The sequence below is a fragment of the Copadichromis virginalis genome, linkage group LG2, assembly GCF_057382275.1.
Source record: "Copadichromis virginalis isolate Kocher_CV1m ecotype Utaka linkage group LG2, C_Virginalis_male_GT1.1, whole genome shotgun sequence".
In the NCBI taxonomy this organism is placed as follows: Eukaryota; Metazoa; Chordata; class Actinopteri; order Cichliformes; family Cichlidae; genus Copadichromis; species Copadichromis virginalis.
Window position 1 is genome coordinate 2,989,905 of NC_140619.1, and position 26,579 is coordinate 3,016,483.

Genomic DNA, 26,579 nt, shown 5'->3' on the forward strand with positions numbered 1-26,579 from the left:
GTTTGTGTACTGTACCGCAGCTCAAAGAAGAGAAGCTGTACGTGGACCAATGAGAATCGACGGAAAAGTAGAAGCTTTCGGATGTCTGCGGGAACTGTCAGAACAGGTGAAGGCATCGCTTCAGCTTCACTGCTGCTCTACTGTCGCTCGGACTGGTGAGTGTTTGCTAACCTGAACGCTGTCGCCGTCACGGAGCGGTCCTTGGTCGCAGCTTTCTGGTTCCTCGGGATTTGGGAACTCTTAGCTGTCAGCTGTTACGGCGTTACTTACGTGCTCATTGTGTCGCCTAGATATGCAAACATGTGTAGAGCTGTCATTGTGTCACTTTTTTGGTAGCCAATCTGTAAAGACGCTCACAGCCCGGTGAGTCACGCCAGACTCTATTCAACATCTTGACTTTTTAAATCGACATATTTCTCAAAGCAGATTATCACCAGAGACGGAACAAAAAGTAGTTTAGTCCCATTTTTTGGTTAAAACACGAGATTAGAGAGTGGAGTTTTGCCCCGGGCTGGAGAGCAGTAATAAGGACCAGTGGTGTAGTGGTTAACCCCCCTCGTAAAGCTCATGCAGCACCTGAAGGTAGCTATGATTCTGACATGCCGTGCTGTGTATTCCAGTCACCATGAAGCTGATACCCTTTCATGTCGGGGGAACCTCCTTCATCCTGGCCGTCCTCTTGGTGCTGCATTACTGTCACATAGCCAGCATTCTTGGCCACAAGGTAGGTTAAACCTTTTGCTCTGATAAAGTGTTTAAAGCTCTCAGATGTTCTCGAGCATGTCATTTAGTTTCGCTGCACCTGTGATAAGATGGATTTGGCAGCAGTGGTGGGTGGAAAGAGCTGCTGATCAAAGCCTGGCTGTGGGCAAACTGAAGACTCGTGAGAACATCCACGTGTGTTTCAGCTGCAGCTGGGACTTGGCTGGAATTAGCGGTGTGATAAAAGCTGTTACCTTTTAACCCAGGTAACTCTCACTGGTAACCAGTGTTGGAAAAGTTACTTGAAAAAAAGTAATCAGTAACTAATTACTGATTACTTCCCCCCAAAATAATCCGTTGCTTTACTGATTACTTATTTTCAAAAGTAATTAATTACTTAGTTACTTTTTTAAAACACTATTTACAACCTGAAGAGGTGATAAAGCGATAGATCTTTCAGCCCAATTCTACTTTTTCTGCATAATCCATCATACAAAATGTAATCAAATGGAAAAGTCTCTTTTTAAAACTTGTTTTATTAGTTTTAATCTTTTAACTTTATGCATCAAGCAAAAATTTAATTATATGCAACATTCTCTGACTGGAAGAAATTAGTTTAACATTTAAACCTATTTTCTGCACATTCCAGCACATAAAATAAAATATTTTTTGTGTTTACACTCAGTCTTTCAAATAGATGCAAGTAAAACACAGCAGAAAATAAATAAAGTCAAAGACTCAGCGGTCCTGTTGCTCTATTTTCACCTGTAAAGCAGGAGTGGGGCAGGCGGAGGTTTACCCTGGTGCAGGTGTGCCGCGGTCAGTGGAAGGATACGGCAGTTTCTCTGTGAACGTCACATTCCCGTCATAGCGCACTCAGTGCTTCCTTGGAAGTTTAGGGGTTTTTTCGCTGTAAAAAGAAGTTTTCTTCCCACGCACAGCGGACACTAATGTTTTTGTCACTTTTTATGGAATCAAACTCAAAGTAAGGTCAGTACTTCCACGCTTTAAACGCTGCACGCTCATACTCTCTCTGCACTCGATATGTGATCCACTGTTTCACTAACGTTGCACTGGCTTACGTCACTGTCATGAGACATTCTCGCAAAAAATCACGGTTTTAGTAACGCAGCGTCCCTATGGGAAAGTAATCTAATTACCGTTTTTGCAATAGTAATCCCTTACTTTTACTCCTTACTTTAAAAAAGTAATCGGATTACAGTAACGCTACTGCCCATCTCTGCTGGTAACAAATGAAGACATCAGTGTTTTTATGGCAGTACACCATAAATGACAGTATCTTGTAACGGGACTCATGCAAAGAATAAAAATGAAGGGCTGCAAATCAGCAGAACTGGTCTCCTTGTTTTACATGCTAAAAGCGATGATGCCTTTGTTCTGTGCACTGTCGCTTCTCAGGAGGAATGTGACTCATAGTCTAAAGGGGCTGTGCATGCTTAGTAACACTAAAGAAAAGAGAGGCGCTGTATAAATGCAGGTATATTTCCATGAAGTTAATTAGCCTCTTTAGAGAGAACTTGGAGTGTTAGAGCTGGAGTGCTCGTATGCTGATGTAAGAGCTATGAAGTAAAAATAAAAAACAGCAAGCACCATCAAAAATGGCATCTGAGTTTGAATGAAACCCAAAGAAAGGTGTTTGTCATTAAACCAGGGAGGTGTCTAAATTTCTTCCCATGTTTCTCTTTGTGCAGTCTGGAGGCGATTTAATCGTGGTGGAAAACCCAGAACATGAGGCTGTAAACGGTGAAGAGGAAGACGTGGCAGTAGATGATGTGGAAGATGATGAAGGAGATTTAGACGTTGTCCAGCCCAGTGAGCAGTGGCAGACACTTAAACCAGGTCATGCCCTCAGTGTTTTCCTTCACAGGGCTTTTTCTCTGGTTCTGAATAATGACAATCAGTCCTAAGATAAACACAACTTTGTGTATGATCTAATGCTTCAGATGAGGATAGACCTTATATAGATGAAGCCTCCATATGGGATTTATTTGATCCTCCTTTCATGTAACCTCACAAAGGTTGTTACTAAAATGATGATTTTGCATAGAGAAAATGTATCTGTGAAGTTTAATCGTGCCAACACAGTTATTGTGATAGCCAATATTTGTTAAATAACCATTATTGACGCAACAATCAACACTTACCCATGTTGCAGTTCCTTTGGTGGCTCCAGAAGGGAGTGAGTCCCAGTAGCTGTAGCAATCTCCATGGATGTCCTGTTAATAAGGCCAACGAAACGATGTTTAGTCTCTTACAAGCTGGTAACAAAGTGTTGTCTGGTTCACCCTTAAACCTAGCTGGTGTTTTTTCTGCTTGAATGATTCGGTGTTAAGTGGCTTAACAAACCAAAAGGTACAAAGTCTAGAGTGGAAAGAAGTGAAAAGCAGCCAGTGCACAAAGAGGCTCTGAAAGACTTTCAGAAAGCAGAAAATCTAAATGTAGCAACAGGAAGGGTGGTTCAAAACATTTTCAGAGTACTTCATTACAAAAATTCACATTAGAGTGTGGCAGCGTGTAATTGTTGTTATTGACAGACATGATTTGCTGCACATACTAAAGGCCTTTATGCGGGACCTTATATCACATATACACAGCCATTAGCTGACTCAAACATCGGTTTGTATTTGCATCCATCCATTTTCTGCTGTTTCTGGGTCGCATCAATCTGCGAGCTCACGAGTTTCATAATATTCAGCAGTCGTATAATTATTTTGAGCAACTCTGTCTGTGCACACACAGGTCAGGCAGTGCCACAAGGTTCTCACGTGAGGCTGAATCTGCAGACAGGTGAGAGGGAGGTCAGACTGGGAGAAGAGCAGCTGAAATACTGGACAGAGGAGCACAGGTGGGGGTCCAGGCTAAAACTTCAGTCTGCAGACAGTAGTTTATTTCGCTCCCTTTAATACTTCTTCCAGCAAAGTGCACCCAGTAGGGGGCAGTAGTAGGAAAAGATAAAATGGCTTTGCAGTAAAAGTGTACATTTGCAGGGAGGAAGAAGCGCTCCGGTCTTCCTTTAATCCCGATGAGCTGAAACGAGCCATGAAGAAGATAAAAGAGGACTGGAAGCTTGGAAGCAAGGACACAGAGCAGAAGGTAGCAGCTCAAATGCCACTGTTGAACTTCTGATTACATGCTGGCAGCAGAAGCTTTAAGTGTGCCCACATATGAGCCTTTACTGTGTGTCTCCACTGCTCGCTGGGCGCTTCTAGGACTCTGTGGCTTCTAAGTTTCGCACAATGGAGGAGTTGAAGAAAGACATGGCTCAGCTGGACCTGCTGCTGGAGACGGATGTTCAGGTACATCAGTGTTCCTGGATCTCACGTATGATTGTGACGTGACCTTGAGTGAGCTGTTACTGTGAAACGTTTTGAGCTTCAGTCAAATGAAGTTTCTTGCATGTGTAGATAATGAGGCGTCTGCTGGAGCAGTTCAACAGCAGCAACTCAACTAGCGAACAAAGACTGAGCATCCTGACGGAGCTCGAATATCTGGTGCATCAGGTAACACACACACAGGATGATGTTTCACACTGTGGTGAATTGTCCCGTCTCTAACCCTGCATGCATGCTTGTATGTGTGCTAGGTGGATAATGCTCAGACTCTGTGCTCCATGGGGGGCCTCCAGTTCCTTTTAGAAGGTCTGAACAGCTCTGACTTCAGATTACAGGAAAGCTCTGCTTTCGTCCTGGGCTCTGCATTAGCCAGGTATGATATTTAGACTTGATTAAGCTTGATTAGTCTGATGTTCCAGATGTTCCAGATATGCAGATATGTCACTTCTTGCTGTACAGTGGTGTCTGTGATCACATCGAGCTTCTGTAGCTGTTTAAAATCAAAACAGGTGGTTTTTAAATACATTTTTGACTTTTCTCTGCAAATTGTGCACAACATTATGTTTTGTTCTTGTTTACTATGTGACTGAGTTGTAATGCAATAACCCTGATTGCGATGGCACTCCAACAGTGCTGCAGCTTATCAGATGAGATCGTATAATGTCACAGAACACTGGCTGCACAACATGTGGTACATCATGGTTTTGGGTTCTTTTTGGGAAAAAAACCAAATTTGAATTTTGAAAGCCAAGCAGCAACTTCCAGGCGTCGAAAAGTTCCAAATAATAGTCAAATAAATAGTTGAATATGAGTCTTGAAAGTCTCAAATCTCTTCTGAGCAAAACACTTGAGTTGAAAGCAAACACGACTGTCAGCGTTGTCACACTTTGTGTGTCCTGCAGTAATCCAGCAGTTCAAGTTGAAGCCGTGGAGAATGGCGCTCTCCAGACACTGTTAACCACGCTGGCCACTGCTCAGCAACTCAGAGTCCAAAAAAAGGTAAGCACACCCACACAGCTTTCAGTTTATGTTCAGAAAGTTGGAGACAACACGTTGCACAGAGAGCTTGACAAAAGAAGGCAACTCGACTTGTTTAGGTTTGTGAAGATGCTTCACCTCTCATCCAGGAAACTCTCAAGACTACCATGACTTGTAAGAATGAGAACCGCCACAGACACACACACACACACACACAGCTGAAGAGTGTGTGTGTATATGTGTGTGTGTTCGTTCTGTCTAGGTTCTGTTTGCAGTGGCTTCCCTCTTGCGTCACTTCCCCTATGCACAGCGTCACTTCCTGACACGTGGGGGTCTGCAGGTCCTGTCAGAGCTGTTCAGGACTGACAACAGTGGAATTCTGCGTACACGCATCGTCACCATGTTATACGATATGATTACTGAGAAGGTACAGTAGACGCACGCTCCTGCTCCTCGATTCCAAGCCCAGTGCAGTGCTCCTCTTCAAATACAAGGTCTAAATGATCTGAATGATTAAAGTTGGTATCAGTAGGTTGGGACTTTCCAGTGCCCAGCTCGTGGGATCGTTCTCATGATCTCTTCTCTCCTCTTCCAGGAGCTGATCTTCCAGGGAGGTCTGGACCCAGTACTGGACGCGTCTCATGATGAGCGGCGGCGTCAGTACTCTAAGGTGTCTTTGCAGGAGGAGCTGTTGGAGAAGGGCTGGTGCATTCTGGTCCCACAGCTCCTGGAGTCTTCAGAGAATGACTACAGAGAGAAGGTGGGTGGTTTCATCTATTTTGCATTAATAGTATAACAACTGTTAAAAAGAACTTTCCCTGAGAGTCGGTGCTGTTTTTTGCAGGCTCTCCGGGCTTTGTTGGCAATGGCTCCAGTGTGTTTGGATCAGTACCGCTCAGACGGCTCTCTGCAGGCTTCTCTTCACTCTCTGAAGCAAGAGTACCAGGACATGATCCAGTCAGAAATAATTCTAGCAGAAGAGAACACCTACTTTGAGGAGATTGTAGAACTCATCGATGCACTGCAAGTGAAAATGAAATGATCAGAGGACAGCACTTTGACGTTTCATATGAACATGGCGTACATCGAGGAGCTGGCACTTTTACTCTGTTGGGGTCAGTCGATCGCAGAGCAGTGGACAAGGAACACAATTTTGAGGACATAACGAGTGAGCTGGAAGACAGATCTGCGATTAGTCAGCATAAACACAACCAACAAATACTTCACGTGTTGCCTAAAAATGTTCTCCACACTTCTGAAGCTGTTCGTATGGCCTCTCTGAGAGGTCACATCGAGGGTGATTTTACCATCAATAACGTTGCTTTTCTTCCAATCACTGTGGTGTGTGGGTAGGGTGGTGTAGTCCAGGTATGTGCTCCAGATGCTATAGAGGATGTGCACATACTGACTGCACACACACCGCTAATCCCAAAGAGCAGTGATCCCTGTTGCTGTATGGAGTCTCTTCTGGTTGCCGTCACAAGTGAATGTGTCACAGAAGGAATTGGTTCACAGTGATGGTGGCATGGTGATGGCCATGTAGTCCCGCTGCACGTTTGATAGGAAGCAAGAGCTGGGTCATGTGCTTTGCAGCAACGTCACTTTGCCAGGATGTAACTGGCTTCACTTCCTCTAACATTAGACATCAGGTTGAGTAAGTGCGCGTGTTATGGGTGTTAAGTCAGTTTCATGCAGAAGGCAGCGTCGGCAACGTCTGACTGATCACAAACGTGGATGTTTACTGGCAGCAGAGCGACGGATTTTATGAAGACCGTCAAGCAACGCAGCAACCACGGCTGAAGTATCTGAATGTGGAATAGAGTGCTGTACATACAGTATTAAACAACACTGTATGATTGCATGTTCAAGGTTAACCCTTAAGTTGCTGTGCTTATCCCCAGATCCCCCTCTGTATGCCTCATGAAAACCAGACTTTGTGACCACATGGGGATGTAAAAACTGTTTGACACTTAATTTTAAAGTCATGCCGCTCTGTGTGGTGGACAGTGTGAATGATACTGTAACATGAACGAGTGTTGTTGGTGGCATACAGACAGAAGGACATCGTCTGCTGTGCCAGGTGTAGCAGTCCACTTCCAGCTCCTCTAGGTCCCGACCTGAACCCACTGCACCACCCCTTCCCTGCAGCAGAGCCACAGACCACACCCCCACCACAATTACTGTTTATGTAACTTAGGCAACCTGACTTCACACCCAATGGAAACACATTTTTCATCTGTTTTAAAATAAGAAAACAGGATTGTATTTGAAATGTTATTTTCTAAGACTAATATGTTCTACTCTATAGGTTACAGGAAATTTAAGCGTCTGGTAATACAAGTTATTGCAACTAACAAGAATGTGCTGCAAGTTGCAGTAGAATTTGGATAGATTTAGCTCTTTTGGGGTGTGGTGGGTTTTGTAGTAATATTTTCACTCTGGACTGATAACTTCAACATATTCATGTGCTTATTTATTTGAAAAAGATGGTGTTCTGTTGATGTATGTTCGAGAAAATAACGTATAGCTCCACAATAAAAAATGAGTGTTTCCAGACAAAAATGTTCACTAAACTTTCTTTTAGATTATTCTCTCTGCTGTATTTCAGTAAGTGTGCAGACACTGTAGATGTATTTGCAACCGTGCATGGGTACAAGATAGATTTTCAAGATTAATCTGGTAAAGAATGCAAATAGATCTCTTCCCTGTGTAATTCTGTGAATGGCACTTTGATCACTCGGTGTTGTCGCATAGATCAGATTGTGCTGCCACCATGAGGTGGAAAGAGAAATGACATTTTAGTAATTCTGTTTGTGGTCGCTGACCGTAAATAATACATCTTAATGTAGAAGCGGAGGCCCATGTAAAATCTGACTTAGGTCCATGATTTGGACACGCCCCCATACATACTACATATGTGTATGAAAAGGAAAACATTTATTTTGAAGGGGTCACTTTTAAAAAGTTTTTTTTAACACTGGAAATCCTCGCCTCTCTCAAACCCAGACTGCAGCCGATGTTTAAGAACTGTGTTTAGGAAAAGCAGCTGTTTGTTGTTGCCCACTCACCCCTGAGCGACAGCCATGAGCTACAGTCAGTAAAATGATAATAAAGCACAATCGACAGGCACAGTTTGAAGCTCTTATTCTGAAAAGTCAAACCGGTAGTACGTTCGCTTTCAGGAAGTGCATGACATAACTAAACGCTGCCGTATGTAAACAGAGAAATACAGCCGCGTTTCAGTTGTTGATCTTTGTCATGAATGAAGCGGCTCACCGAGGGGACTCGTTAACCGGCAGAAGCCTCCCTGAGGTTCAGTGTGTTTGAACAAGCTGGTAAGAAGCTAACCGGCAGATGCTGTTGTGTTCGTGTTTTGTTAGGATTGTGCCAGCTAGGTGGATGCTAGCCTTAAATGACTCCACCTGAAATCTGGAGACTTCTTTGTTTCTTTGATTTGAATTGTGTATATTTTTCTGTATCTGGTTAAATTCTATAAAATAAACGCTGCACAAATATCTGATTAATACTGACTGCCAGTAGCAAACAGCTTGTGTCAGCGACTGTTATAAAGGTCACAGTTACTAACGTGGGTCATACTGGGCTGTGAAAAATAACAGATGATTTGCTTAAAAATGGCAGTGGTGTACCTAAAATGCTAATAACAAGTTTTTCAACTTCAGCATTGCCAGCTGTCCAGTTTTAATATGAAAGATTTTAATTCAGAGTAAAGGTTTACCTTTGTGTAACTCGAGTCACTCTGTATAGTTAAAGGTCTGTTTTTGTGTGCAGATGAACAGTGATGGAGCTGTCTCAGAGGGAGCGTCTATCGGTGTTGGTGGAGGAACTGACCACATCAGGACAGCCACAGCTCAACCAAGACAAAATGAAGGAGGTCAAAAAGCTCTGCAAGTATGGCATCAGCATTTCCACAGGGATTATTTAGTTGCAGGTGTAAAGTGGAATTATGAAACAAATGAAAGACTCCAAAATGTGCAATCCTTTGGAAAGGGGTCAGGATTGCAAGTATCTGACATCACAGTAAGGAAACCCTGAATCTATCAAGATCTGTTATCAAGCGCGCAGATTGTCTAGAGAATGTCAAAAGGGGCACATAGAATAACAACAACCCACATTCATCAGCAAGCTAATTTAATATCACTTCATACTATATCACTGTCATCAAGTGGGGACAATGCAATGCAAACATAGCCCATGTGTTACCTGATGGGTGCAGCGTTGATGTTGAGGGGTTACTGTTGCTGCTGATAGTGCTGGAGAGCAGGGCTGTGATGATCTGAGACGTGAGAGATTAAAAAGTCCACAGGAGATGGTAGCTGATAGAACAAGATTACAATAAAATAAGAATTCAGCCAAAAAATCTATACACATAAAATACACACACACATGCACATACAGTGACATTTTACACTGTACATACTATGGCCACTTTCCAGAATCCTTCTCTTATTAATTATTCCAGGTGCTATAATAATAAAGTAATAAATATTAAATAATGTATTTATGATGATTCAATTTGCTTGACTATCCGCTCTGTGCAGAAAGCTTTTAAATGTTTAAACTGTAGAGATAAAATCATTTTGCTGCTGTAAATTCAGCATTTTGTCTTATTTTCAATGTAAATCTAATATAATCTGTTTCTTAATGTATTTTCTTAGAAAGACAGTGTGTTTTAATCCATAATTATGTGGATATGCATATCAGTTTTTAGTGAAATATAAACCCCCAAGAAAGGCAGGGAACTTGCTTTAAAACTAAATATGTTCCCTAAAGCGTGGACAGACCTACAGACCCATGACACTCTTACTCAGGTAGCTAGCAGCTAATGACCAGCACAGTTGTGCAGTTAATAAAAGGACAGGTAATATTTGTCGTGCTGTTGCACACACAGCACGCTCATTTGTCTCATCAGTTACCACAAGACAATTTACCAACGTGTAATAATAACTTAATACTCCTGTGTGTTATAATTCAATAGAAGGACTAGATGTTACAGTGCCTGATAATCCACTGCTTCAAATGGAGAAAGTCTTGGTGGCTGTTATGAGGACAGCGGAACGCATCGTTGTGTGCCTCAACTTCACGGCGTGTTTCGTCTTTTATCACAAGTTAATCTGCCATTTTTTACCTTCCTTGGTTTGGTTTAGGAATTGGAGATCTGATCTAGACTATAATTAATTAAATCTTGGGACACATCGTCAGTAGTGGACCTTGGATTCATCGGGTTTTTCGGCCATTATCACCAGACACCCTCATCCAAGGAGGCTCTGCTAGGGTTGAACTAGTGTGTCACTAGTTTATGTTAACATTGTTATTTCTCTTCTACTTTCTTCTGTTTAGTTTTCTACCATTTATCCACCGCAGCACGGTGGCACAGCGGTTAGCACTGTTGCCTCAGGTCCCGAGTTCAGTGCCGCCATCAGGCTGGGGTCTGATGTTTGCATGTTCGTGTGGGTTCTCCCCGGGTGCTCCGGCTTCCTCCCACAGTTATGCAGTTAATGGGGATAGGTTAATTGGAAACACTAACTTGCCCATAGTGTGAATGCGCGAGTGAGTTTAAAACGAATGGTTGTCTTTGTATGTGCGTTAGCCCGGCTGCGACAGACCGGTGACCTGTGCACCCCGCCTCTTGCCCTAAGACAGCTGGGATAGGCTCCCACGACCCTGAAAAGGATAAGCGGAAGCGAATGGATGGATGGATGGATGGATGGACATCAATTCACTGTAACTGAGAAGTAAAATTTTAAAAATTTTAAAGCTTTAAAATTTTGGAGCCTCACTTTTTCAAAGGTTGATAGAGACAAGTAAGACAAAAGAGACGAGAGGAGAGCCAGGAGGGGGGGCACCTGATCTGGCTTCCCACACCTCCCTGCCGGATCGGGCTGTACGCTCTACCTACAGTGTATGCTGTACACCCTGCTTACTGGTTTCTGTTGCATCAGTCTTCGTCTCGCAACCAGCGCGCTCTGCCATCAAGGGCGAGCATTGGTCAATGGTAGTCACGTGACCGATGCAAGCCAGATCATTTTATTTAGCGAAATTGTGATTAATAATTAAATGTTATTGTTGAGAGGCACAGGGAACGCCACATGCGCACACACCGTTAAAAAAAATGTCTAAAGAAAAGGCCACCTGGGGCACCATCAGGAAAGGGGGAGGAGCTCAAGCCCCAACCCCTGCACGTGCCTGCCACAGAGGATCAGGATGAGAATCACAGTTTCCCACGAACAGATAAAAAGTTACTGGACAGTCAAATAAAGGTTACACAAAGAACGAAAGAAAACAGCTGATCATTCAATACAATAAGACCTTATCATCCAAAGCAATCTATGTAAGTGTGTATGAACTTGTATTTGTCTATACAAGAAAGGTTTTATGAAAACTGACAGTATTTATGGTAAATTATGGTTACGTGTTAAATACAGTCGTGTAATTCTTTGTCAGCATTATGAGTACAACAAATGTCAAATTCTTTCGTGGTTCATAACATAAAATTGAGTTACTCTCCACCTGTTCTCCACTCCTCACAGAGTGTCTAATGACTGCATAGACCATGTGTACCACTCAGTGATGTCCCAGCTCAACCAAGAACATGCTGAGATCCGGCTGTCTGCCTTCCAGATCGCCGGTGAGCTCTTCTCCAGGTCACATCACTTCAGGATGCTGCTAGTGGACAACTTCCAGGTAAATCAGCTGCTAGTAACTAGTAATCATCTGAGATCATCCAGTGCGCACCAAACATTACAGGACCTGCTTTCTACTGGCAGAATAAGGCCAATGATGGCTTTTTATAGCAGTCACCACACTGCTACAAAAGCCATCATATCAGTTTTGACAATATCCTCAACTCTACTCGCAGAAATGCTACCCTGTGACAGAGCCTCCAGGATATTTTTTGTGTTTAAACATCCTGGTTGTCTAGCGCCATTAGCATGCTAGCACTGCTAACTGTTGAGTCGAATGTTTGTTGTGAGCGGGTCCCAGTCTTACAGTTATTTAACACTAAAAACAAAATAAAAAAGTAACGGCGTGAAGGCAAACTGAAAGTCTTTTTAGCTTTTCAGCTGATATCGGTTCACGTTTGCGCACTAAGTGATCCACGTACAGTGAATCCCATTCAAAGAGGAACGATACAAACACTCAGCTTTAATATTAGGATGTCTTTCTTTCTGTGTCCCCCTCATCTATTCCTCCGCCTCTCTTCTTCCCACAGGAGTTCTTGGAGCTGACGGTAGAGACTGATTCAGAGCAGCCCCTCCCTCCTCCTAAAGAAGTAGCCAGGAAGCTGAGAGCTCTGGCAGTCCAGACTGTGCAGTCATGGCAAACGTCTTATGGCTCTGCTTATAAGAAGCTGGCACTGGGCTACAACTTCCTCAAACAAGTTAAAAAGGTGAGCGATGCAGAGATACAGAGTGACTTTTATTAACTGGAAACAACCCATGTGGTATGAGGCTAATGCAGAGGCCTCGGTTTGAATCCGCCGCAAGACCCTGTACATGAGGAAAACACACTCATGAAACACACTGAAATAACATCTGAATTACCTGTGAGAAGATCCACAGGCAGTATGATACAAACAACGAGGTAAAGGAGTGTTATTAGGAAGCGTTCTGTGTTCTGCTTATCAGATTTAGATTTCAGAACTCTCAGTATCAGCCTTAAAAATCCTCTAGCAGTTGGACTTTATGAAAAATAGAAGTGCACTACAGATTCTGGAAACTGCATGATGCTGGTGATCTGTAAAGACATGTTAAAGAGCCATATGTTTACCAGCTGCAACAGTGACATTGTTTGGACCTTGTGAGTGAGGAACCACCATAAAGGCAGTTGTTCATCTTTGTGTGCATGGGTAGATTTACTATTTGAGAAGATACTCTCTAGTTTTTGTGATCAACAATGTGTACATGCTTTCAGGTGGACTTCCAGGACATTGAGGCGAGAACAGTAGCAGAGAGGACGAGGGAGGAGGAAAGACGGAGGAGAATGGAGAGGATCTACAAGGAGAAAGTAGAAGCAGCAGCTAAAGAAATGGAGGGTAAAACGACATCGTGTTATCCCTGCTTCTAGTTTTAATACCAAGGTTTTTATTTCCATTATCAGAAACTGTTAAACACCCAAAGTCTCAGTGGTTTTGTTTGTAACTGGATCTTTACACATAGTGTTATTAATGTTTGGGCATTAAGACTTTTATATTGTTTCTTATTCATTTGTTAGAGTTACAGCAAGAAATAGAAGCAACGCTGACAGAGATGGAATCGTGCATGAGGCTGCTTTTCCCAGATTTCAGCCCCATAGACATCCAAACAGCCAACAGCAGCCCCTCCAACTCCCAGCCAGCCACTAAGTGTCCTTCAGATGATGAGCAGCCCTGCTGCAGCAAAGACCTGAGGGCTGATGACAGAGTGGGAAAGGTGCAAGAAAGAGATGAGAATACAGGAAACATGGGAATGACAGAGGAAAACAGAAAGAACTGGAAGGAGAAAAGAGAGAGGGAAAAAACAAAGAAAAGGTCTGAAGGTACAGAAGGCAAGGATGGGGAGAAGCAGGAAATGGACAAAAGTAAGGAAGCTGAAAGGAGGGAAGTCATGGAGGTGGAGCAAGAAGAGAGCGAGCAGGAGGAAAGTAATACAGACAATGAAGAAGAGGCTGGTGATGAAGACTTTATCAGGAACTCAGGCCTCATATCTCACTCCTACAGTCTGGATCTGAACCTCAGTCCTGGTGCGTAGAACACACACATGTGGAAGCTTGATGTTGAAACTCCAGTGAAGAAAACAATAAATCACAGCAAAACCTTCGAACACACCACAAACGTTACTCCTGAAACAGCCTCTGGACATTATTAAGCTAATACATTTATACAGCGTACCTTATGAACTGGCAATTTAGAGTGTAGCATTCACACACTATCCAGTCTAACCACTTATTTGTAGGGCTGTGTGTCAGACTGCACTCAAAGTGATGAAAAGGGTTAGTTGCTACATCCAGAAATGTGTTCGACGTTTTATCGGGCAAAGAGCAGCAGTCACAGTCTATGCCACATCATGTCTGTGTGTCAGCAGGATGTGCATGTGTGGGTAGCATGTCTGGCTTTGGATGATGAACATTTGACTTTTTATCTTCACTCAGAGCTGAACGCAGTGCTGAAAGTGCTCACGCTTTTATCTCAACAGGGCAAAAGTAAATGCAGGTAATAAAAATTCATTGAAGACTGAGGCCTTTGGTCTGTTCAGTGAAATGAAGACGAGGGTTTGGGAGCAGCAGAGATTTCCTGTCTGTGTAAAGCGCTCGATGTGTTACGTGTGATTACAGTTCAGTCGTTAACATTCAGACATAACACAGTGCCTGTTTCACTTTCCACACTTGTTTTATTAAAGCCTGTAAACATGTGACTGCACCACAGATAAGTTTGACTCTAATAGAACTCATGAAGGATGTTGCACTTGTGGCATTTCATATACAAATGTCTAAATAATATCACGGGGCTCTTCTGAGTAGAGCAGCGGTGTCCAGGTAAATGGATCATGCTGTTTAATGAGAATCCTTCTCAAAACAGGCCTCTGATAGTCCTTCCTGTTAATGTGTTCGCACAGTCAGACGAGTGAGTGCAGTTTTTCTTCCAGGTCTTCATGTGAAGGAGACGGAGGATAACGAGCCGGTGGTTTCCACTGTGATAGACCTCCATAAACTCATAACAACCAAACATCTGCCAGCTGTGCAGGGCTGGGTTCAGGTAAGAACACACACACACACACACACACACACACACACACACACACACACACCCCTCTCTGCTAGCGCTGCATTAAACATGAAAATAAGCTTCTGAGCACTTGTTTCCATGTAAACAGAGGGTGAGATATTATTTTAGACATTTAGTACTTTGAGAACATTGCTTCTTTTGATGTGCGTATATTTGTATCTTCTGCGTGTATGTAAGAATATATAAGCAGCATATATAAGATTGCGGACAGAGAGAACGTAGTCAGCGTTCTGAGAGTTTGGAGACAGTCTGCCTCTGTCTCTGTGCGTTAACTGTGTTACTGTTTTAGAGAGAACAAATACTGGTGTAAATACCTGCAGTGGCTCTGCTATCATACATCAATGTTCCTACATCAATGCTTAACCATGGTTTTGGAATCCACGATTATTTAGATTATTTCAAACCCGCTCCTGCTGGCTCACAGCATGATTTCTATTGGTCACATTACTGAGGGCAGCCTGAGCAGCTGTCTGAGGATGGATGGATGGATGAGTGGATGGATGAGTGGATGGATGGATGCCATCTTAGCTATACTTCTGGTTTCCCTGTGTGTGCAGGTGTTCACCAAATCAGGTGCTGAGGAGCAGCTGTTGAGACGAGCACTTGACCTGAAGAGGTCTTTGGAAGCCACGCTGCAGAAACACAAAGAGCTTCACATCGACTACAAGGCCAGGGTCCGCAAAGTGGTGAGTTATAGCTAACGATACAGCTCGTAGTTAAGATTAGGCACGGGGCTCTCTTATTGTTAAATAATAAAAAAAGTTGTTTGCTTACATTTAACATGTGTGAGCAGATTTATTTGGTGCTCGTATAGAAGATAACCAGTAGATGGCAGCATTCTATTGTAAATCAAATAGGGGAGCCTTCCATTACATAGGTGACAGTACAGGAGTGAGGACTCTGATAGAGCAGCTGCAGCTGATACCTGGCTGCCTCTCTGCAGTGACCGACGGAGAAAAGCTTCATGTTTCTCTAAATTCTGTTGCGTTCTCCTGCGGCAGCAACCTGAGTGTGTTTATAGAGGGACACTGATTCCTCAACCAGAACTCCCATTAAAATAAATTGCTTTTTAAAGGTTCTTTGTATTTGGAGAGAGAAGTTTAATGGAGTCCATAGAAGAATTTTCTGGAGTCAGCGCTGTCATCTCTGCTTCTCCGAGGACACTCAATATGTCATCAACTCCCTTTTAAAAAGTTTCCCTTTTACATCCAGGAAGGTGCATTTGGACTAAATTGGGTCCTTGTGTTTGTTTGGTTTTGCTACAGCTGGCTACAGCTGTATATGTAGTAAAGCTGACTGAAGCCTCACTCTGTGCTATGTCAGCAGTACGTGACAGAGAAATATGTTGTACGTAAAGGCTTTGAAGGTGATGTTTACTTTAGCCACTTCTTTGTTGTCTTGGCAATATGTTCTGGGTCATCCATCTATCACAGTTCTGACTGAGGGGAGGAGGTTCTCATCCATCATCATAATTTGTTTCTTTAGTTGAATCTATGAAGATGACACATTTCGATACACACACAGCAGTGTTTCTTTACTTTAAAGAGGCTTTAACAAGGTAATCCCTGAAGTGCTATTGGTAGAAAACTTGGAGTTCTTGTCGTAGTCTGCAGAGTGTCCTGACTGTGGCAACCTGAAAACAGTATGTGAAAGGCATGTTTTAACAGAAACGTTCATCAAAGATCTGACCTGGGAGAGCCAGTAGCAACAGGCTTATGGAGCGATGAATCCAGACTCAACATAAGGAGAAAGGTAGAAGACTGAGTGTCTGAAGTCATCTGTAAAACATGCTGGAGGCTCTGTCATGGTTTCTGTCTGCATTTCTTTCAGTGGTGCTGCAGAATTTCCTTCGGGATTAATAAAGTATTCTGATTCTGATGTTGTCAAAACTATTTAAAGTACAACATACTGTCAGATTTGGATCCACCATGCAACGCCATCTGGGAAGCGTTTGCGTTGGCTTCATGATCCCAAACACACTGCCGGTGCAGTAGAAGCATACTGGGATAGAAAAGCTCACTATCAGTCATGGATTGGCCTCCCCACAGCCTGGATCGCGTGGGATCCATCTTCATAGACAGCAGATCAAAAGTTGGCCAACGTCGGAAGAAGATCTGTGCTGGGTGCAAATCCACCATCTGATCGGAGTTTGTTCTTCTCGTGTCTTAATAATAATAGATTGCATTTGTATAGCGCTTTTTGAGACCCTCAAAGCGCTTTACGATTCATTCACTCTCACACACTGGTGGAGGCAGCTACAGTTGTAGCCACAGCTGCCCTGGGGCGCACTGACAGAAGCAAGGCTGCCATATTGCGCCACCGGCCCCTCTGGCCATCACCAGTAGGCAGTAGGTGAAGTGTCTTGCCCAAGGACACAACGACCGAGACTGTCCGAGCCGGGGCTCGAACCGGCAACCTTCCGATCACAGGACGAACTGCCAACTCTTGAGCCACGGTCGCCCACATCTTCATGTGTTCCTTCTGGGTACTCTGGCTTCCTCCCATAATCCAGAGACATGCAGTTAGTAAGGTTAGATTAAATAGTGATTGTAAACTGTGCGACCTGTGCAGGGTCTCCCTGCCCTTCCCCGTTCCTATGACAGACTCTAGCTCCATTATGACCCTGGATTGGAGAAGAAAACGGATCTAGCCCAGACTCGGTTCACTTCCTTTCCCTCAGACATTTTTATTGAATTTTATGCATCAATTTTACAAAAGACAAATTGAACAACATGCTGTTTTCTTTTTGTAGAACGTACAACAACATGAGACATACATTCCTGACTCTGTTCACTTTTAACAGCTGATGGCTGATATCAATGAAAGCTGTGCATTAGTCCCAGAAGGGCTCTAGCTTCCATCAACACAGCTTCACATGCTTCACCACGAGCCGTGATACTCTCTGACTCAGTCAGTCAGGACTATTTTGGGAAATGTTAGTAAGTGGTGTCTTACGTAGTCTAGTCTAGTCTCACATTGTACCTCCAGGGCTTGTAGCTAACGTGCAACTATCTCTAAAAGGTTAGCCAGTGACAGAGCAGGTAAGAGTGAAAACGTGCGCGCACACATTGTGTGAAAGTGTGACTTTAATCGTGTACGTGTGGAGTTTATATGCACAGTTAACCACAGATTAGTGCGCACACTTTGAACGAGACCCATCGCTGCCCTTCTGTCATGTAGATGCTCTTCAGGGATTTATTGTAATCTTTTTGCACTGTGCAAGGGTCTCTTTGGGTCCAATCATATAAATGTGGTCAGTGCAGAGTGCTGATGCTGTGGGGCTGCCACTAACTTCTCGCAGCTGCACATCTGCAACATTGCTAGCACGCAGCGTACTATGAGGACAAGCCTTGTTGTGTCTGCGTCCGTGTCACCAAGCGAGCGCATCATCATTGTTTTTTGTTTTGATGTGCAAGGCTATAAAATATCCTCCTCCTTTTTCTTCTTTGAACGTCTTTTCCTGCGTGGGCTTCCAAGTCTCATGAGAGATCGAGATAGCAAGGATGGAAATATTAATAGTAGAGACATTTGGGAGAGGTGAGATAGTAGTGAGGTACAGCCATAATGCATAATGCATTAGAGGAGAGAGGAGAAATTGGGGAGCAAGGGGGAGGATGTACCCATTCATTCACTTCACCACCGCTAATGTGCCCCGTGGCTTGATAGCTGATAGGTCTATCTCGCTGCCTCTGTATCTGACTTGGGATCGCCACTCTGCTGCTGTTTGAGCAGGAGGGGCAGGAGAAGCGGCCCCTCCGACCAGCGGAAATGTCATTTCACGAGAGCTCTGCTTCATATTATTTGAAGCGGTTTAATGATGAACAGTTGCTGTTTTAGAGATGCTTACAACATGCTTGAAGTGCAGATAATTTCTAAAAGGGGAAAAAGAGGCAAATCCTAGAGAATCATTATCAAAGGACCGACAAATGCAAAGTACATTACATGTTTGGGGAAAAAAGGCATAAAATTTGTAGAGTCTGAATCCATCTTTAGCTGAACAGAGTGGCACAGTGACAGTGACAGAGCGCCGGGCGTCTTACTCTGCCTGGTTATCACTGTCAGGGACCAGTCTGCTGCACCAGCAGGCCCAGCACTGTGATAACCACACAACTTACAGCCCCTTTATCATAATTAGCTTTTCCTTTTTAACCTTAAAAGGCCTTCCATTACTGGGTCCTTCTCTGTCGGGTGGCTGACACACCACGCGATTGGTTTCTCTCACAGCGGGCCTCTCAATATAGTCTCCCATAACGGGTGAACTGCAGAGAAGGAAGAGCAGCTTTATGGAGGCAGATAGAGCTGCTGGTTTAAATAATGAGAAAAGAGAATCTAGGAGGGTGGAGTCAATTCAAATTCAAATTTTATTTGTCACATGCACAGTCATACACGGTACGATATGCTTAGACAACTGCTCGTGACCTAAAGAGAAAAAGACTATGAATAAGATGTAGGGCTGAACGATTATGGAAAATAATCTAATTGCGATTTTTTTGCCCCAATATTGCGATTGCGATGCGATATGCGATTATTTTTTAAGGTCTTTGTCTTCTGTATTATTAAACAAAGACAAGCAATACATCATATAGTATGGCCAATACTATATTACATTAATTTTAAACTGTTCTTTCCTGGAAGACAGACCTCTGTTATGATGACATGAGGTGATGCATGAATTGATGACTGACATTTTTATTTAACTTCTTCAATCACAACAGTATATTTGAACATACACAATAGTTTATTTTTAGCTTACAAACATCTGAGCATAAAGTGCTGACAAGGAACCCTGGTGTAAACATTAAAATGAAAGTCAGTACAATGTGCAGATTGCAGAAATATACATAAACAAAATCAGTGGCTTTACCACACTCAGTTTTTCGACATCTGTGAACTACTAGACAGTCATTCAATTAAAAAATAATATTAAATAAATAAAACTAATAAATAAAAAATACACACATCTTACTGATCTCTGCAGTCAGTAACATTACACATAAAGTGCAAACATAATAGCAATTGTATAAACACACACACAAACACGCCTTTAAAGTTTAAAGGCGTGAAATTGGACGGGCTAGTTCTGATTAGCGTCACCGCTGTCTCGGTGGAGTTTAATAAACTCGGCCGTCTGCTTCTTGCTATCTAAAATATAACCAGACACTGGTGTAAATTCTCGACTGTCTCATACTTCTGTTTAATAAGTTTTCTGTTTGACGTTTAGTCAGCTGTGTGAAAACCAAGGAGGAACCCACCCGGGGGATTAATAAAGTTTTATTTTATCTAATCTAATAACTTTAATCTCAGCCAAACCGATTTACTCACGAACAAACAAAACACTGAAAAAAGCCCAACAATAACATTTTTAGGTTGTCTAAGTGACTTATATATTACGTTTAACCCGAGCAGCGAAACTCCGCGGTGATCTGAAAATGATGTGCCGGGAGTTGTGCCGTTCTCGGCCGCATCAGTAACCCTCGAGCTCCCGGCTAGCTGTCGAGCTGGTGGGTAGCAGACGCCTCTGAAAACGTCGAAGCACTTTTGCAAATATGGGATATCTTGATAAACCCAGCAGATATTTGATGTTTACACAACTACTTTCTCGCCTGAAAATATGTTAAAAGTTTATTTTGTGACCCAGAAAGATTAGTATGAGTAATTTTAAAACTTAGTAGCGGCCGCCATTGTTGGAAACTGGAGTTTGGCTGGGCCGCGCTATGAATTCTGGGATATGGTAGTAATTTGGACAGCCTTCGGCGCGTCGCTGTGACGTAATCGGTCTACAAATGCGGCCTCAGGAGGATGCAGCCCATGAATTTGGACATGTCCAGAGTATAATCGCAGCCTTTGCGGTTAGAAAATTGCACTTGATCATGTCGCGATATTATCGCAAATGCGATATATCGTTCAGCCCTAATAAGATGTATGAAGAAATATAAATATATATATATATATATATATATATATATATATATATACAATAACAGCAGCTGTACAAGTATTAAATGGAAATGAAGAAATATAATGTCCAGTGTTGTGCAATCCACATGTGTAAGTGTCTTGTGCAGTGCAAATATGCTTAAAATGATTTAAGTGATGACCACGCATCCAATCGAATTAGTGTAAACAGTATCGAGTGGATGGGAAGTAAAAGTAAAGGTTGTGGGGGGAAACGGCCCTGTGAAGCTGTAGGCTTTCATGCCAATAATCCCACAGATGCAGTTGGGCGCACTCACGTTGCACCACGTTGCTCTGCTGTTGCACCTTACACCGAGACTCCTGCTATTACTTAATTCGTTTGTAGCATCCAAGAGCTTCCTGTTAGCTTTGTTCAGAATGCTGCTACCTCTGCGAGCAATGTTATCACAATAGATTTGTGCGTCCAGACAATCTGAACCTTTTTCTATAGATTTCCACGGTGACGGCGGACTCTGTAACTATTATATAATATAATGTAACTACGTTGGTGATGCAGCGCTGCAGGATTTGTTGGTGTCTGGGGCTGAACAATGAAAACTGCAGTTCCTTGAATGGCCACTTTAGGCTGAATAAATAACATCAGGATAGTGAGTCAAATGGAAACGCGTGCATCTCTAAATATATGCTATATTCTTTCTTTTTGAATGATCATTTCGACCTTTTTTAAATTTGTCCTTTATCCATTGATGGAATTTTTCTTTGTTGTGTCAGTTGCACGTGCTTCCTGTCTGCTGATGAAGGCTGTGACATGAAAAAGACAAAGAAAATCCCATTTATTTGATGCTGTGATCAACAGCAGACGACACTCTTTGGTTTAATATTGTTACATTGCAGGTATGAGGCTGGTGCTGTTCAGCTAGTAAAAGCTTTTTTGTGTTTCGTGTGGAGGGACTTTAAGCATTTTAGCGCTGTCTCCTGCAGCGTCTTCTACAGGACCCTGCATACTTTTTAGAACAGCGGCTGCTTGAAATGCATTTTCAGTAAGAGCTATGAGATGTGAATCCTATATGCATCTGTCGAACCCCGCAAACTGAAAACGTGGGCTAATGTTTAGGAAAGGATAAGACACGCGGACTTATTTAAACATATCTGTTTTTAAGACTATATTCAGTCATTCCGGGCTCCATTCATACAGGCCAGGGCCTTGTTTACTGCTGATAACCCATCTTATCACAGCACAATGGATATGGCCGCCTGTTTCTCACTGGAGATAAACAAAGAAAGACTATCTCTCTATTTCTCTTCCAGCCCTCCCTCTTTCTCATGCGTACATCCATTCTCTGAATGGACCGGCTTCTCTCAGTTCTATACATAACATAGACACCAAATATACTTGTCTCAGTACCTTTGGGAATTTGCCTGCTCGATTTGGCCAAAAAGGTTTCATATAAATCCTTAGAACTTCGCATCCAGCCTTCATTGTTGTTCATTCATTTGTGGCCAGTCAGAAAACTGTCGGCTCGGTTGATTGGATCATCTTGTGCACATAACATGCATTTAAAAAATGGACGTAGCAAGTTTGCGAAGTCTCGTTCTTTTACGTGGAGCCAAACGGACAAAGGGGTGAAGTACGCGGTACTTCAGTGCTTATTAGAATCATTTAATGCAAAATGACTGCAGTTGCAGGTGTATAGGGTACATTGCACAAACTCCTAAGAAGCCCATTGAAAGTTGGTATACCAGCTCAAAGCGAACAATTCTCTAAATATGAGTGGATGGAAATGGATGGTTCTGCTACTGGAGTATAATGCAGTGAATCAGATTGGGCACAGTCTGGTTTCATCAAGGATCTCTGATAGTATGAAAGAGGAAGGGTTTCCAAATTGGAAATGATGGATGCACTGGGATAGTCACGGTCCACCACTGACCAAAGGACCAAACCAGGCTCCGTAGCCCGGTCCTTCTTTGAAAGGTTTTTCTGGACATTTTAATTGTCTCGCCAAAGCTTTCAGTAGTTTTACTAGTAAAATAGAATAGCAGGGTAATTTCACTATGGTAGTAGGTGACAGTGGATAATAATGACTGTTTTGATCACAGATTGAGACGGGCTGGGAGGGGGAAATGAACTAGACAGCTGAAAATAAGCTCGCTGACAGGGGAAGGTTTGAGAAGCTCCAGGCTGGCTAATAGACCTGCCAGGCTAGGTTAGTGAAATAAAGATGTCACCTTATACATCATATAAGCTGACTGCTCTCCAGAGACAAAGGCTGCGTGTGTGTGTGTGTGTGTGTGTGTGTGTGTGTGTGTGTGTGTGTGTGTGTGTGTGTGTGTGTGTGTGTGTGTGTGTGTGTGAGGGTAATGGGGGTAAAGCAGCAGAGAAGAGACTACAGAGAGAGGGGAGTGCAAAGCTTTTTGTCATTAGAGTGGATCCCATGGGATCCTTCTAGGTAGTAATGAATAGAAGTGCAAGATGGTAATAGAGATGTGGGATGTTGTGGCAAATCAAGCCCTGAATAGGTCAGGCTCCACTGCGAGCTTTAGGCCTAATTAGTTTGTAAATATGTTGAAATCAATCAGAGGCAGCAGACCTTGGGTCTCCTCAACAAAGCAAAGATGGAAAAAGGAATGTCTTGTAACAGTGGTAATAATTGAAGCAGGGTCTCACAGATGGGTTACTTACAGGTTTATAAGTAAACGTAATCGATGATTAAAATAGCAAAGATGGCGGCTGACCCACCCCTGCCTCCAGGCCAGGTGGGAAACGTATGATGTAGTCCACAAACTCCAGAAGGCAAAGGTGATAAAATGGCTCTGTGTCAGTTTTGGGCTGAAAAGTAGAAGCGCCGAGTTACAGAGCAGCAGCCGTCCCCACGCGCACGCCTCAGCTTCTAATATCTGCACAGATGTGCGCACGTAATTTATGCGTGATATTGCGAAGAAGATGACTGTATGTTTAGAAAAGCATTTGTGTATGATGTGTTCATTAAGCTAACTGTTTCTCGCTTGCCCTCTCTTAAAGCAAATGCCTTGTGATAATGGCGGCATTAGAGCCAGTCGGTATTCCCGACAGACATTTTCCATTTCGGCCTCAAATGTACAATGAAATTATCTCGTCAGCGAGTGTGTGCATAGCCTGCCGGAGAGCTATATATAACGTGTCTGCACGGGCAGCGTTTTAGGGCTTTCTCGCCTCCTCGTTTCTCGCCTCCTCTCCTCCTTCCTTCTCCCCTTCGCTTCCTCCTGCTCACTCTTGTTCTCGCCCTCCATGTGTGTCTGTGTGCTGGTTAACCTGCCCCTCCCCTCTCTGCCATACACCTGACTTATGGCTGTGCAGTAATAATTTGCCAGGCCTTGGCAGGCTGAGTGTACATTAGCATATAAATAGCAGATGCACTGAGTGCCCATCACACTCGACTACATTTAATTTTTGGTTTATAAGATTGAATGGGTTTTTAAACGCAGCGCCATCAAACTTGCCAAGAGACAAATGAAGTCAGGGGAGCAGTTGTCCGAGGCGGCGCCCTCACATCATTTTTATAAAGGATAAGAGTCTTACTTAAGAGAGAGGAGGGGGAGGGCAGAGGGTGAGACGCTGTAGAAGCTGAATAAGCAGCACACCTGTGGATGCAGGGACATACTTTAGTTTCTAGTTGCACCTTTCCCCCCACAGCTGTGGGTCTGAGGCAGGTACTGTGTGCACATCTTAACATCAAAATGCATTTGCTGTAACAAGCTTCACTCTAAAGTGTGTCGGGATTTCCTGCCAGACATGAGAGAGCTGATGTTAGGTGACCTGACTCACAGTCACTGTCCAGTTATCGGTTACTTGAACCCCGGATGGAGTTTAGCTCAGGACTTTGTCTCCATCTCTGTGTTTGCACTGGTTTGCAGTTCAAATTACTTGTTGTTTATTTTATACAGCGTCTTGGTGCAGCCCCTCCCAGCTAGAAGTGCCCGTGTCAGGGGTGTCCCTTATGACATTGCATAGATCCAATAGTAGAAAGCTTCATAGAGCTCCATACGCTGACCTCATTGGTCAGTTTGACTTTTAACTGGAGGTGCTGATGGTGTCGTATCAGCTGTGATGCCAGTGACACCACACGTCCTCCTCATCCTGGTGTCAGAGTAGTGTCCAGTGCTGCCTCGCAGCATTGCATCTGTCTCTGCTGTTACTCGAATACGTTAGAGAGAAAATCCTAAATTCTCTTACTTTGACGTGCTATTATTTTGTGGCGTTTTGATAGATTGTGTTATAGATTTTATTTTTTTTAGGAAAAAAATGACAGTTTGGTAGAAAGAACAGAGTTTTTGGGGATGAGTTCAGTAGGTAGTCGCCATTGCAAACCCACAGTTGTTTTATTGCCCAAATAATGTATGGTCTCAACTTTAGCAGCCAATTTCAACAGATCTCTTTTTATTTGCTTGTTACAGGAATGCTTATTTTTCATCCTCGCCCATTTCTCTGCTTTATTTTATTTGCCAGTAAACATTGCCATTACAGTAACACATAGCCCTGCTTTACTTAAACAACTTTTTATTTATTCTGCTCTGTTCCGGAGCTATTTTTATTTCTATCTGGGCCTGTTTTTAATGTGAAAGTTACCAATATTTGTTTTGTCCTTTTCCTATTACAGTGACGCATGGCTCCGCTTTACTTAAACTATCACTTCTAATTTGTCTGCTAGATCTAGAGTTTCAGTTAAAGAAGCAGTTTTTATCTCCCGTGGGGAACTCAGTGTTACCGTGTGGTTTTCTCCCTCTGTGTGTGTGTGTGTGTGTGTGTGTGTGTGTGTGTGTGTGTGTGTGTGTGTGTGTGTCTGTCCCAGGGAATAAACCAAAGCTCTGTTAAAATGCAAAGCAGCCCCCCGTGCAGCCATGTGGGGGAATAGAAGCCATATTTTAAGTGCTCTGCCCGTCAGCAAAATGTTTCTAGGGGAAAGCTAATTCTACTGTGAGACTTACAGCTCTGCCAGGCCGGCCGACAGGACTCGATGCTATCAGGATTAAATTAAGGTGAATTAGAGACAAAGAGGCAGAAAGAGGGGGAAAAAGGATGATGTTAGGGCAGGATTTTCGTCCAGCTGGGTGATCACTTCTTAGTCTTAGGTCATTGATCAGAACAGAATAAACCAGCCGGGATTAAAGTAGACAAGCAAAAAACCTATAGAGACTATATCTGTGTGTATATGTGTGTGTGCATTTGCTGTGTGCGGAGCCGTCGTCCTCCGAGGATGAATAAGGATAGCAGCAGAGTGGATAACAGAGAAAGTTTGGGGTTTGTACTCTTGTGTTTAGCAGTATTTTTTCAGCTTTTTCAAATAATAAAGACTTCAGTCAAGTATCAGGATCTCAGACTTTATGTTCACTCTGTGCAAAATCTTTCCTTTGAAGAAACGAATATTTGTATTAATAACACCTAAGCTGGGAAATGTACATGAACTGCAGCGTCTGCGGGGTTTGGGCCTGGGTTTGCTTCTTCCTCGTTTCCTGTCCAGAAAAGGCTCGTATTATTGTCTTTATCTTACAATATAAGGCACTTTGTTGTTGTGATTTGGTGATATATAAATAAAAATGAAGTGAAAATTGACTAAAGGAAGAAAACCCCACAAAAAACCCAAAACCCTGCAGTTCCTCTAATCAGCTGGCTCCAAGAGTGAGTTGGTTCCCACAGACTCCCATCTTATCATGGCTGGTTTTATCTGAAAATGTTTAGAGCCTGCTGCAATTGGATTTATGACATGATAAATAACAAAAGGTGAGTGAATGAATTCTTTTACAACGAGCCTGTCAATCAGAGCATGACGCTTTGATCGACAGGTACGCTGACACACACACGGTGTGCGGACCTC

General features: G+C 43.1%; 2 protein-coding genes across 7 annotated transcripts in view; both read left to right on the plus strand.

The window, feature by feature from the left end:
- The first annotated feature begins 34 nt into the window (after positions 1–34).
- sil1 (SIL1 nucleotide exchange factor) lies at positions 35–7,619 on the plus strand. 2 transcript variants are annotated; one of them, XM_085468086.1, is made up of 12 exons: positions 35–155; positions 621–724; positions 2,415–2,562; positions 3,463–3,568; positions 3,711–3,816; positions 3,933–4,019; positions 4,128–4,223; positions 4,307–4,428; positions 4,958–5,054; positions 5,296–5,460; positions 5,629–5,793; positions 5,878–7,619. In XM_085468086.1, exons 1-12 carry the CDS (start codon positions 50–52, stop codon positions 6,073–6,075), a joined length of 1,500 nt encoding a protein of 499 aa, XP_085324212.1. In that variant the 5' UTR covers positions 35–49; the 3' UTR covers positions 6,076–7,619. The 2 variants fall into 2 exon arrangements, with proteins under 2 accessions (XP_085324212.1, XP_085324221.1); XM_085468095.1 differs by lacking the exon at positions 2,415–2,562 and having other exon boundaries at positions 40–155.
- Positions 7,620–8,205: 586 nt separating this feature from the next.
- Positions 8,206–26,579, plus strand: part of uvssa (UV-stimulated scaffold protein A) — a 36,312-nt gene continuing 17,938 nt past the window's right edge. For all 5 annotated transcript variants that reach the window (XR_014922236.1, XM_085468131.1, XM_085468140.1 and 2 more), the window contains exons 1-8: positions 8,206–8,368; positions 8,823–8,942; positions 11,582–11,735; positions 12,265–12,441; positions 12,966–13,086; positions 13,266–13,772; positions 14,675–14,784; positions 15,372–15,500. Coding sequence is in view for 4 of the 5 variants with exons in the window: in XM_085468131.1 (XP_085324257.1) it covers positions 8,833–8,942; positions 11,582–11,735; positions 12,265–12,441; positions 12,966–13,086; positions 13,266–13,772; positions 14,675–14,784; positions 15,372–15,500 (1,308 nt within the window). In the remaining variant the exon portion in view is untranslated. The remainder of the gene's footprint in view (positions 8,369–8,822; positions 8,943–11,581; positions 11,736–12,264; positions 12,442–12,965; positions 13,087–13,265; positions 13,773–14,674; positions 14,785–15,371; positions 15,501–26,579) is intronic.

What these genes read in the sequence shown, in the direction of transcription:
- sil1 (XM_085468086.1), top strand. Translation starts at nt 50, where the DNA reads ATGAGAATCGACGGAAAAGTAGAAGCTTTCGGATGTCTGCGGGAACTG. An exon ending in GTGGCAGACACTTAAACCAG is followed by an intron (nt 2,563 to 3,462) that starts GTCATGCCCTCA and finishes GTGCACACACAG; the next exon opens with GTCAGGCAGTGCCACAAGGT. An exon ending in GCAAGGACACAGAGCAGAAG is followed by an intron (nt 3,817 to 3,932) that starts GTAGCAGCTCAA and finishes GGGCGCTTCTAG; the next exon opens with GACTCTGTGGCTTCTAAGTT.